The sequence below is a fragment of the Pongo abelii genome, chromosome 18 (genome assembly GCF_028885655.2).
Source record: "Pongo abelii isolate AG06213 chromosome 18, NHGRI_mPonAbe1-v2.0_pri, whole genome shotgun sequence".
NCBI lineage: Eukaryota > Metazoa > Chordata > Mammalia > Primates > Hominidae > Pongo > Pongo abelii.
The window spans coordinates 13,881,604-13,893,999 of NC_072003.2; the positions used below are offsets into that span (position 1 = coordinate 13,881,604).

The following is a 12,396-nucleotide window of genomic DNA, read 5'->3' on the forward strand; positions in this document are numbered from 1 at the left end:
GAGTATTTTTAATGCCCGTGGTTCTAGCTGAGTTTTCATTAAACATTTATGTGTGTCTCAGAGGCTACCAGGTTCCTGAATTTGCAATGCAAAGAAATTTTTAGGCCTCTTCCCCTTTTGTAATGGAAGAACCCTTATTATCTTCTTATACTTTCTGAATTTTCTAAATTTTCTGAAGTCACCCGAACTTTTTCTAGTCTTTAGAAAATCTTCTTAAAGGTATTATCAGTTTTTAAACAGGAAACTTTAGCATACCTTTTTAACAGCCACTCCCCCCCCCCCCCCCGCCAAAACATTACCATTAATATCTTTCCTTATAGCCCCTCAATTAGATGTTTCAGAAAGCTGTCTATAATAGAAATGAAAAAGAAGACAAATGAAAGGCTAGCCAGCCAGTCATAGGAGGAAGAGTGCTCCAGCCTCTTCTGCTTCCCATGCCTTAGAGAACCACCGGTAAGGCAGTGTGTTCTTCTCCTCTGTCCCCTGAGTGTACTATCAAGTGCAGTTGGCAGATTCAGGGAAGATGTTGAGTGCAGGAGTAATGTGGAGGAACTTGAATATTTAGGTAGCCAGAGTTTTTTATATGGAACATTTTAAACTATTCACTTCCTGGCTGGGTATGGCGGCTCACACCTGTAATCCCAGCACTTTGGGAGGCCAAGATGGGCAGATCACTTGAGGTCCATTGTTCCAGACCAGCTTGGCCAACATGGTGAAACCTCACCTCTACTAAAAATACAAAAATTAGCAGAGGCTGGGCGTGGTAACTCCAGCCTGTAATCCCAGCGCTTTGGGAGGCCAAGGTGGGTGGATCACGAGGTCAGGAGTTCAAGACCAGCCTGGCCAACATGGTGAAACCCCATCTCTACTAAAAATACAAAAATTAGCCAGACTTCATGGTGCATGCCTGTAATCCTAGCTACTCAGGAGGCTGAGGCAGGAGAATCGCTTGAACCTGGGAGGCGGAGGTTGCAGTGAGCTGAGATTGTGCCACTGCACTCCAGCCTGGGGGACAGAGCAAGACTCTGTCTCAGGAAAAAAAAAAAAAAAATTAGCCAGGCATGGTGGTGGGTGCCTGTAATCCCAGCTACTTGGGAGGCTGAAGCAGGAGAATCACTTGAACCCGGGAGGCGGAGGCTACAGTGAGCCGAGATCACACCACTGCACTCCAGCCTGGGTGACAAAGCAAGACCGTGTCTCAAAAATAATTAAATAGATAGATAGATAGATAGATAGATAGATAGATAGATAGATAGATAGATAAAATGTAAAAGCACCCACCTCCTAGGAAAAGCTGGTAGGATCATTTTATCTCTCTCCCTCCCCACCCTCCCCATGTGCTTGAATGGCCTCTCCTAAATAGAATGCCTTGAATTTATTTGAGGCTTTTCATAACTTGGGGGCTATAACAAAAAAATCTCTAAGACCCATTTAGAGGAGAAAGGACTCACTGGCTATGTGGACGCTGTTTTTATCTAGTTATATTTCAGGGAACATTTTCTTAAGGAAAAATCAGGACACATAATCTGATTTAATTCAATATGTCAAATCCTATAAAGCTTTCAAAATGAAACCAGATTTAATTATACATCTAACAAGTCATCTTTTTGGAAAGGAAGAAGATTACATGAAGATGGGGTATGCTCTGTAACTATATCCAAGTTTTAAGCAGTGGGATAGCAGACTGATTGAAGAATTCTTCAGTTCTTCTGTTTATCCATTAGGCAGTCATGAAGAGAATAATGCTATCTTCTGATTTAATGTAATCAAAACTATTATTTCATTATATTATCTCTACTATTCTACTATTCTGTTACAATTGTTTTATCAAAATAGAGACTACTTTACAGATTTGTTCTTGAGCACTCGGATCAGCTTAAATTTGTATATATCTATTTACAAGCATAATTTAGAGCTTTTTTCTGAATAAGCTTGTTATAGGTAAACTTCCAGACTTCAGTTCATAATAAGGTCTTTAATTTTTACACACAGGCAGCAGCTGCCCATGTTGTTGATGGCTGGCTGAGTGTTAATAGAATTAAGAGTATTAGAATATTTTTATAGACTAGTTTTCCTGTAACTCTCAGCACCTTTTATGTTGTTCCACTTTTTGCATTTCAGTTTTACAGCTCCCAGCACAGTAGGAAAGAGAAATTTGAGTCCTAGTCAAGAGGAAGCTGGCCTAGAGGACGGAGTGTCAGGGGAGATTTCCGACACTGAGCTTGAGCAGACCGATTCCTGTGCAGAGCCCCTCTCAGAGGGAAGGAAAAAGGCCAAGAAATTAAAAAGAATGAAGAAGGAGCTTTCTCCAGCAGGTTTGTATTGGATCTTGCCGAAGTTCTGGGGCCATGGACTATTTAAATGCTCTAGAAACTCCTATTTTGGGGGAGAAATTATAGCAAGGCTTCACTTGGTGGCAAAGCCCGTGTAGTCTTCCACCAGAGCAGATATTTTTAGGATCAATTTAATTTAATTTGAGGAATCCTAAAAAGCTCTGGCTCGGGCAGCATAAGGCCTGGGGGGTCTCCTTGTTAAAGATGGCTAGTCTATTTTGGTAATCTCTCTCTCCTCCGTGGTGTAGAGGTTTTGCTGATGTGTTTAAAGCCGCCTCAATATTTAAAATGTGCATTTAAATGTGCACAGAGGCCCCTCCTACATGTTATTTTCAGTAGCAGAGTTTTCACTGTTTCCAGCAAAACCCCCAGGCAACCTGGATTTCTCTCCTAAGCAGAATTATATAAGAAGCAAAGGAAACAGGAAATTAGCACCTGTTGAGAGCCTACTACATGCTAGATGCTGTAGTAGGAGCCATTTCTTTCCTTATTTCATTTAATTTTCACTGTAGCCCTGAGGTGGGAATCATCATCCTTATTTGATGAAGCAGATGCCTAGGCTCAGGGAGGCTAAGTGTGCAGGGCCATGCTGCACTTAAGAAGCACAGCCGAAAGGCAGACCCAGGTCTGCCTGAGCTGAATCCCATGTCCTCTCCACCCCGCAGACGTGCCTCACTTAGCTCTTCGTGCACACATGCCACACAGGGCCACAGCAAGAGGCCAGAAGGGCGTCTTGTCAGTCAGCACATGGAAAAGGCCGTTCCCTGCTGCTGGGGGCAGTCCAGCAAGGCAGCAGTCACAGTGACAATAATCATAGCCACTGCTTATTGAGTGCTTATTACTGGGGCCAGGACAATGCTTAATGTGTAACTGAAATTCTTTCATTTAAATCCTTGAGACAGTCATCATTATCCATTTTACAGTTAAGAAAACGGAGGCCCAAAGGGTTATGTGAGTTGCCCAAAGTCCCAGAGCCATTAAGTCTGTCGTACAAGAAAGCTGGTGAGGCCAGGCTCGGTGGCTCACGCCTGTACTCCCAGCACTTTGGAAGGCCAAGACGGGTGGATCACTTGAGGTCAGGAGTTCGAGACCAGCATGGCCAACATGGCAAAACCACGTCTCTACTAAAAATACAAAAAATTAGCCAGGTGTGGTGGCGCATGCCGGTGGTCCCAGCTACTTAGGAGACTGAAGTAGGGGGACTGCCTCAGCCCAGGGAGGTCAAGGCTACAGTGAGCCAAGATCGCGCCACTGCACTCCATCCTGGGCAACAGAGTGAGACTCTGTCTCACATACACACACACAAAAGAAAGCGAGTGCTTTTAACCAAGGTTATGTGTTGAGAGACACTGACCCAGACACAATTATAATCATTCGCCTTTGTCTCACATCGTGACAGTTGTCACGGTTAGCAGAACTAACAATCAAATCAAAGGAAAGTAGTAGTCAAGCGGTGGAACTTGATTCATACCCAAGCTATGAATGCACTGTTTTAATTAATCTCCTTTTGCATGTGGCCCGATCTGACTGTGGGGAGTTTTCTGAATCTCATTGATATTAATGAAATCAGACAAGTAGCAAAAATGTCACATATGCTTTTTGTACATTATGCTGAAGCTGAATTTCAACAGAAAACTTAAACTTGTGTTTGAAGCCTGGATTGGATGTTTTAGCTGTCTCTTGACTCTGGGTGTCTCTCTTTACTTACCTCCTCTCCTTTCTCTGAATTAACTATTGGAGGGGGCCAGGCATGGTAGCTCACAACTATAATCCCACCACTCTGGGAAGCTGAAGCAGGAGGATGGCTTGAGCCCAGGAGTTTGAGATCAACCTGGGCAATATAGTGAGACCTTTTCTCTACCAAAAAAAAAAAAAAAATTTAAATATTAGCTGCGTGGGCCTGTAGTCCCAGGTACTCAGGAGGCTGAATTGGGAGGATGGCTTGAGCCCAGGAGTTTTGACTGCAGTGAGCTATGATCGCATCAATGCACTCCAACCTGGGGGACACAGCGAGACCTTGTCTCAAGAAAAAAAAGAAAGAAAAAGTATTGGAGAAGTTTTTAATCTGTAGCATCCTTAGTCTTCAAATTTCATACCTTTATTACCACTGTCATGTTTCATGTGCTCAACAAATGTTAAAATAATGAATGTCAGCATGATTTCTAGAGATCGTACTGAGCAGGATTTAAAGGGGCACTTGTATTTCTGTCCTTCATATCTCTCTCTTCTGGATTTTTTTAGTTTATTACTTCTCAGGGACAAGCTTTTCGTTTTTCCCCTCTATATCAGCATAATCTGAAAAATATTAAAATTAAAATAACTAATAATAGACTGCATTAATAGATTAGTTCCTTTTATAGCTTTCATCGTTTTAAGTGAAAACTTTCTATAAGTTATTTAGGGTTTTGAATTTATAATACTGTAATTAAAATAAGGGTTTTTGTCCTCCCATTGACAGTAAAGCTGTCACCGCCACAAGATTTGAGCTAAAAAAAAATTGTAGATTTTGTACTTCTTTGTCAGCGCTGCCAAAAAAAAAAAAAAAAAAAAAAGATAGAGAAAGAGACATCTTGACAACTTTTAATTGAATCAGAGAACTTGAGTAAATCGAGCTTTCTTCTGGAGCACCATTCATCGAGCAAGACCCCTGACGGTGCCAGGTGGAAACTTAATGGATCCTTTCCACCTGGTTTGTTTTCAGTGTTTAATCCTATTAGTATCAGCAGGATGTAGGTCAGGATATCAGGTGCGGAACCTGTGGAATCAACCAATTTGGCTTGCTCGTTTACTTTAATAAGGTCCCATAATGAGTGAGAGTACAAAGTTCAAGCCCTGTTAAGGGTCTGCATTAAACTCTCAGAAGTATTTAGAGTGTGCCAGGAGCCGCGAGGGTCTGGTTCGGGTGGTGGCAGGAACTGTATTAGAGTGCTAGGCACAGCGCGACAAAGTCTGTCCAACCCAAAACGGTGCTGAGGCGTTGGGTCTGAGCTCCAGTACTCAGAAAAGCATCTCAGCAGGTACTCAACAGATCCTCGGGGGCTTGGGGGTCCAGCCCTGGCAGTGAGGGCATCAAAGACATAAAAGGGCACTACCTGTGGGTATTTTCTGTTCTCCAAGGAGGAAGTAGCAAAAATTAGGACGCTGTAATATCCTATGTTGTAGCAATCCCAGAACAACTGATGCTCAACAAATACCACACAGAACAAATTTTTTAAAATTTAATCTTGCCGGGTACAGTGGCTGACGCCTATAATCCCAGCACTTCTGGAGGGCGAGGCGGGCAGATCACCTGAGGTCAAGAGTTCAAGACCAGCCTGGCCAACATGGCGAAACCCCGTCTCTACTAAAAATACAAAAATTAGCCTGGCATGGTGGTGCACACCTGTAATCCCAGCTACTCAGGAGGCTGAGGCAGGAGAATCGCTTGAACCAGGGAGGCGGAGGTTGCAGTGAGCTGAGATCGTGCCATTGTACTCCAGCCTGGGTTACAAGAGCGAAACTCTGTCTCAAAAAAAAAAAAAAAAAATGTAATCTCTTTATATCTGTTCTTTTTCTTTTAATTTTTTTTCTTGACCCAAGCACGTGAACTCATAGTATACATTTTGATATCAAAGATACACTAAGAATTAAGTACTAGACCCAATCCCAGATAACTAAATGACATAAATAGTGGAAGAAAGGACTATTTATTGGGTTTATACTGTTAGACAGAGTGCTAGGAACATCCTTTATTGTCTTGTCTAGACCTTTTAAAGATGCAGTAAGGTGCAGATACTCTTTCCCAGTTGTACAGAGGAAACTGAGGCTTAGAGTTGCAGACTTAAAAGTATCTAACTGACATGTGGGAGGTTGGGGAAACTCATCCAGACTTTAGAGGAAATGAAGGATTCATTACACAGGTGAGTGTTTCTTGCAGCTGTTCTAGATCAGAAACAATTACCAATCTTGACTTTCATGTGATAAAGTCATTCGATAGAAATCCAAGCGGGCTGGGCATGGTGGCTCACGCCTGTTATTCCACCACCGTGGGTCAGGAGTTTGAGACCAGCCTGGCCAACATGGCAAAACCCTGTCTCTACTAAAAATACAAAAATTAGCTGGGAATGGTGGTGCTCCCAGCTACTTGGGAGGCTGAGGCAGGAGACTTTCTTGAGCCCGGGAGGCTGAGGTTGCAGTGAGCCCAGATGGCGCCACTGCACTCCAGCCTGGGTGACACAGCAAGACTCCAAGACTCCGTCTCAAGAAAGAAACACAGAGAGAGAGAGGAAGGAGGGAGGGAGGGAAAGCCAAGTAACCACTCTCCTTCAGGGCTTCTAGTTTATATATATACTATGTACTCAGCAAATATTTTTCTCGTAAGTATGGTTATTTCAATCCTATTTTTAGGAGGTGAATGTACAGCGTAAGTCTCCTCCTTTTCTGTTGATATGACTGTGTTGATTGGTAGTGCTAGCCACTTTCCATCCAAGCAGTTCTAGGTACATACTCGGTTGGTACACAAAGGAAAACTACTCTGCATGCCATTAATGCTGGAATAAAATGTCTTTAGGAAGTGTGGCTGTTTTCCCAGGTCATGTTTAATTGAAGGATTTCTGTCACATACTTGTTCTTGTTGATGTGTTCCTGGGGCCTGGAGAAACGCTGCCCACTCCCTCACTTCTCTGGAGAATTTCAGGGCCGCATGGATGGTCTGATGCTGCTTGGGCTGACCATTGTGAAAATACTGCTGGCTGGTCCCTAGCAGCAGGTTCCATCAGCACCTTAGTTAGATGGTGTTTACAGAGGCATGCCCAAAGGAGATACATTGACTATTCCCGGTTATTTTTTGTCCTGTAAATAGAGACATTGTTCAGTCTTTTTTCCCCTAACATTTAAAACAACATGTTAGGCCTTTTAAGTGTTTGCCAAAGAACCTGGAGTTTTACTGGAGTCTCGACTAACCTGCTGAACTTTTCAAGCTGAAACCCTGAGGGTTACAGTATAAAAATTTAGAACCTACTTAGAGCAGCAGTCTCCTCATGCTGTTACTGGTCTCCTTAAAGTCAGAAACAAGATCTACAGCTGCTGCTGTCGGTCACCTGAGAGACCAAGCTGAGGCAGCCGAGCGACCTCCCAAGGAGCCTTTTAATTACTATGTTCAAGTGTGGTTTGCAGTGAACGTGGTGAAGGAGGTGTGGGCTGCTGTGCAGCGAGGCGGAGGCAGGGCACTCAGTGTGCATTTGTGCCCTCCCTATTCCTCCTGGCAACTCCAGGATGTCATCAGCCTTGCAGGGAGGGGGCTCACCTTCTTAGTGTGGGAAACTGGCCCCAGGGCGTACCCCCTTGAGCGTTTCCTAGTTAGAACCTTGTGTGCAGCTTCCCAAAGGACCTTCCTGTGTACGGATGTCCACTCTGTGGAAGAGGATACAATGGGAAGCTTCCAGTGTCCTGTGCAGCTTCTTAGAATCTGTTTGGGATTCACCTGGAAAAAGCAGTGCCTTACCCCTTCAAGTTTCTCCATTTCAACTCCAGTTAGGTAAAGGGGAGAAAAGCAGAAATATTCACCTTTTGTGTTCCCCATCTTTTAATTTTTTGTTGTTTTTGTTAATAAAATAACGTACTCAGCATGAGAATTTGGAAAATGCAGAAAAATAGAAGACAATTAAGCCCCCAGCCCCCCACTTGATGCTGTGGTAACAAGCATTCTTGCTCTGCGGCCAACCTCGTACCCTGTATGCAGCTTGTATCCTGCCTTTTCCCCTTTTAGAAACTCTTGGCCAAATAATCTTAACTATAAGCATAGTATTTCATATTAAAATTTTGTTGGTTTTCTTTTAAAACATTGTTTTTAATATCTTTCGCCAGGTCAGCTTCAATAAGATATAATTGTACCCAATGAAAGTCATCACTTTCAGGTATACAATTTGATGAGTTTTGACATCTGTGTACAGTCATATAACCACCACTATGATCAAGATATAGAACTCCATCACTCCAGAAATTTCCCTCATGCCCCTTTGGAGTTGATCCTTCCCCCAACCCCCACACAGATCCCAGCGGCCATTGGTCTTCTTTCTGTCCCTGCGATTTTGTCTTTTCCAGAATGTCATATACCTGGAATCATGCGATAGTTAGCCTTTTGAGCCTTTCATTTAACTTCTTTCATTTAGCACGATGCATTTGCGATTTGTGGTGGTGCGTGTATCCTCAGTACACTCTGTTTTACTGCTAAGTGGTATTCCACTGTATACAGGTATCACTATTTATCCATCACCCAGGGGAAGGATATTTAGGTTGTTGCCAGTTTTTGTCAATCAAGAATCAAGCTGCTATAAATATTTGTATACAGGTTTTTTGTATGAATTAAGTTTTCATTTTCTTTGGGTAAATATCTAGGAGTGGGATTGCTGGGTCATGTGGTAACTGTATATTTAACTTCATAAGAAATTGATACACTCTTTTCCAAAGTGGCGTCACCATTTTGGATTTCCCCCAGCAGTATACAAGGCTTCAGCTCACTCTGCACCTTCACCAGTACTTGATATTGATACACACCCCTTTTGCTTGTTTGTTCAGCAGTTCTAATGGGTATGTAGTGGTATCTCATTGTGGCTTTGGTTTTTATTTCCCTAGTGACTAATAAGCATCTTTTCCTGTGATTTTTTGCCATCCAGATTTCTTATTTGGTGAAATATCTTTTCATTTTTTCCCTTTGTTCTAGGGTTGTTTATTTTCTGACTGTATTTTGAGAGTTCTTTATAGATTCTGGTTACAAGTCCTTTTAAGCATTTTACAAATATATTCTTCTAGGTTGGTTTTTCTTTTCATTTTGTTGTTGGTGGTGGTGGTGGGTTGTTGTTGTTGTTGTTGTTGTTGTTGTTGTTTTTGAGACAGTCTTGCTTTGTCGCCCAGGCTGGAGTACAGTGGCACGATCTCGGCTCACTGCAACCTCCGCCTCCCGGGTTCAAGCGATTCTCCTGCCTCAGCCTCCTGAGTAGCTGGGATTACAGGTGCCTGCCACCACGCCCAGCTAATTTTTGTACTTTTTTAGTAGAGACGGGTTTTACCATGTTGGCCAGGCTGGTCTCGAACACCTGACCTCATGATCCACCAGTCTCAGCCTCCCAAAGTGCTGGGATTACAGGCGTGAGCCACCGCAGCCAGCCTCTTTTCATTATTTTAACAGTGTCTTTTGAAGAGTGGTAGTTTTAAATTTTGATGAAGTCCAGTTTATCAGATTTTTCCCCTTGGATTTTGCCTTTGGTGTCATATCTAAAAAATCTTTGCATAACTCTTAAGTTGCAAATATTTTCTTCTATGTTTTCTTCCAGAAGTTTTACAGTTTTATGTTTTACAATTAAAATGTACAATTCAAGTTAATCTTTGTATATAATGCAAGCTATGGATTAAGGTCCACTGTAACAAGAGGCAGATGTTCTTAAGTATCTCCCTCCCTCCCTCCGTCCCTGTCTTCTTTCCTTCCCTCCCTCCCTTTTTTTTTTTTTTTTTTTTTTTTGAGACAGTTTCACTCTGTCACCCACCCAGGCTGGAATGCAGTAGCACTATCACAGCTCACTGCAGCCTTGATATCCTGGGCTCAAGTGATCCTCCCACCTCAGCCTCCTAGGTAGCTGGGACCACAGGTGTGTGCCACTACACCTGGCAAATTTTTAAATTTTTTGTAGAGGCAGGGTCTCCCTGTGTTGCCCAGGCTGGTCCCAAACTCCCGGACTTAAGCCTTCCCTCATCAGCCTCCTAAAGTACTGGGATTACAGGCATGAGCCACCACACACAGCCAAGTATCTGTTTAAAAAGAAAAGTTGTTCCTAAATGATTCTTTACACTCCAGTAAAACAGGGCTGTGAAAATGAGTTCTGTGGAAAGCTGACCGTAGCTGCTGCTTTTTAAAAACCATACCTTCTTATCCGCCAGTTTTGAGACTGGCCGTTTGTTGATCTACAGCTCTCCCTTTCTAGAAGGTGCTGGAAAGAACACTGTTAGTGGCCTTCATTTCCCCTCTGGTCCGGGTCTCCTGTAGATGGCTCCTACAGTTCTGGCCCCTCTGTACACATCATTCTCGCTCAGCAGCTGCACAGGTAGACAGTGAAAACTAGCATCTTTTTGATTATAGACTGTTGGCTTTCTGGGGAACAGCCATGTTCCATGTTGGGTCAGCTTATTGATAAGGGGAAGAGACCTAGCGTTCATTAAAAACTTACCCAGCAACTTTGCTGTATCACAGAAGTCCTATACAGCATAAAATAGTGTTAGGTCCATCTTAGACGAAGCAGTGAGACCTATTCAAGGTCATCCAGCTAGTAAAATGGTCCAACTTGACTTGCCTTCCTCCAGAACTTTTTGCTTATTCCATTATTTCCTGTTAGCTCTTCATGGAACCACTTCCTGTGTGTCTGATGGCTCACTGTGCACTCACACACACACCCCAACTAATGGCAGGTGCAGATTGGCAGGTGCAGATTACAAGCATTGCAGTGCAGTTGCTTTTAGCAATTTATCTTCCTTTTTCCTCTGAGCTGGATTTAATTTACTTCAGTTCCCCACATTTAGCATTGTAGCTTTTACCTTTAGAATGGCTAATTGGCTACTGCAATATTTCTTTCATATTTGAATTATAAAAGTGCCCTTAATGGATGTTTCTTTTCATACAGTTAGGTGTTTATTGTATCAATGTGTGACGGAAGGCCAGGCTAGCTGCTGGTTATCACAGGCCCCTTGCAGTACTTCACTGGACCCCATGAGTCCTTTTCAGTGGATCATCTCCTGCCCATCTTCACTTCTCCGGAGTGGTCTCGCCATCTTTACCGGGAGTCCCAGAACGTGCCTGTTCAGAGCGATGAGACCCAGAGCAGAAAGATTCCGGTTACCCTTTCCCGGTCTCTTCATCCTAACTCCCCGGATCTTATCACAGTAAATGATCAGAAGTGGAAATTCTCATGTTAGCAGAAATTCTCTTCATGTTTTTTCTTGTGTTTAGACCTCGTTATCTTTAGGCATCCCTGTTACTGATGATAACCACTCTGAACTCAGTGATATGATTCCCTAGTTTGTAAGACACTGCACCCCCTCCGTATTTAAAAGTTATGTCCCATTGGAGGTATCATCAAAGACTTCTCTCCCTTTCTAAAATCTTGGTGTTAGCAGCTAGAAGAGAGACTGCCAGTTTTCCCCGCCAGCCCGACTTTATGACTTAATGCGTGGCACCACTTGTGCAGCTGACGCCTGGTCGGGCCACACTTTGCATTGTGAACATGCTCTTTCCTGACTTCCCTCACATTCATTGAAGTCCAGTCCCAGCTCAGTTGCTGGCCGCGGCTGCTCATGTTGTAGAAAGTGGCATGAATAAAAAAGAAGGGCTTCTGACATTGGGGTGAAACTTTGTCACTGAAGAGATCTTTTCAATCCAAGAAGAGGATCCCAGCCAGCTTCGCCAAAGCTGGAAAAAGCTGCAACCTTCTTTTGCCCCTGTTGAGACATTGGAACCCCACTGGTTGGCTTCCCTCTGCCCTACAGCTGCCCACCTGAGATTTCTCACCTAGGCAGAGCCACAGCACAGCACAGAGAAACTCAGTTTCTGGGTACTTTGGCAGGGATCTTGGTGCTGTGGGAGGATTCAAACCCCATCTCAGCCACTTGCTAGCTCTGTACATCTGGTCATATTACCCACTTCTCTCAATCTGTTCTTGCATCTGTAAAATGGGGTAGTGTTACCATCTTGGTGGGCTTTTAATGAAGATTATATGAATTAAATGCCCGCTGTATTGCCAGCAAAGAATCCAGCATGGTGCTCAGTAAGGAATACTGTGCATGGCTACAGTTTAACTCCTGTGAAATAGATAGATGCTGGAGGCAGGGAGGTGCTTCCTCTGCCCCCCCATGATGTTTCTGTGGTTTCACCTTCCCATGCTGGGCACTGCCCTCCCTAGACAAGACCTGTCTGTGGACTCTTTACAGCGCAGCTGTTTAGCCAGACGCTGGCCCCGTCTGCAGCCGTCACAGGCCCTCTGTATCTCTGCTGGTCGTGCCATGCCCTCCTCAAGGTGCCGTCCTGGTCTTGCTGTTCATA

General features: G+C 43.6%; 1 protein-coding gene across 6 annotated transcripts in view; it reads left to right on the top strand.

Moving 5' to 3' along the window:
- The window catches only part of PARN (poly(A)-specific ribonuclease), a 191,294-nt gene that overhangs the window by 177,836 nt on the left and 1,062 nt on the right, over positions 1-12,396 (top strand). For all 6 annotated transcript variants that reach the window (XM_054533037.2, XM_054533038.2, XM_063717058.1 and 3 more), the window contains 1 exon segment: positions 2,122-2,315. In XM_054533037.2, coding sequence (XP_054389012.1) covers positions 2,122-2,315 — 194 coding nt within the window.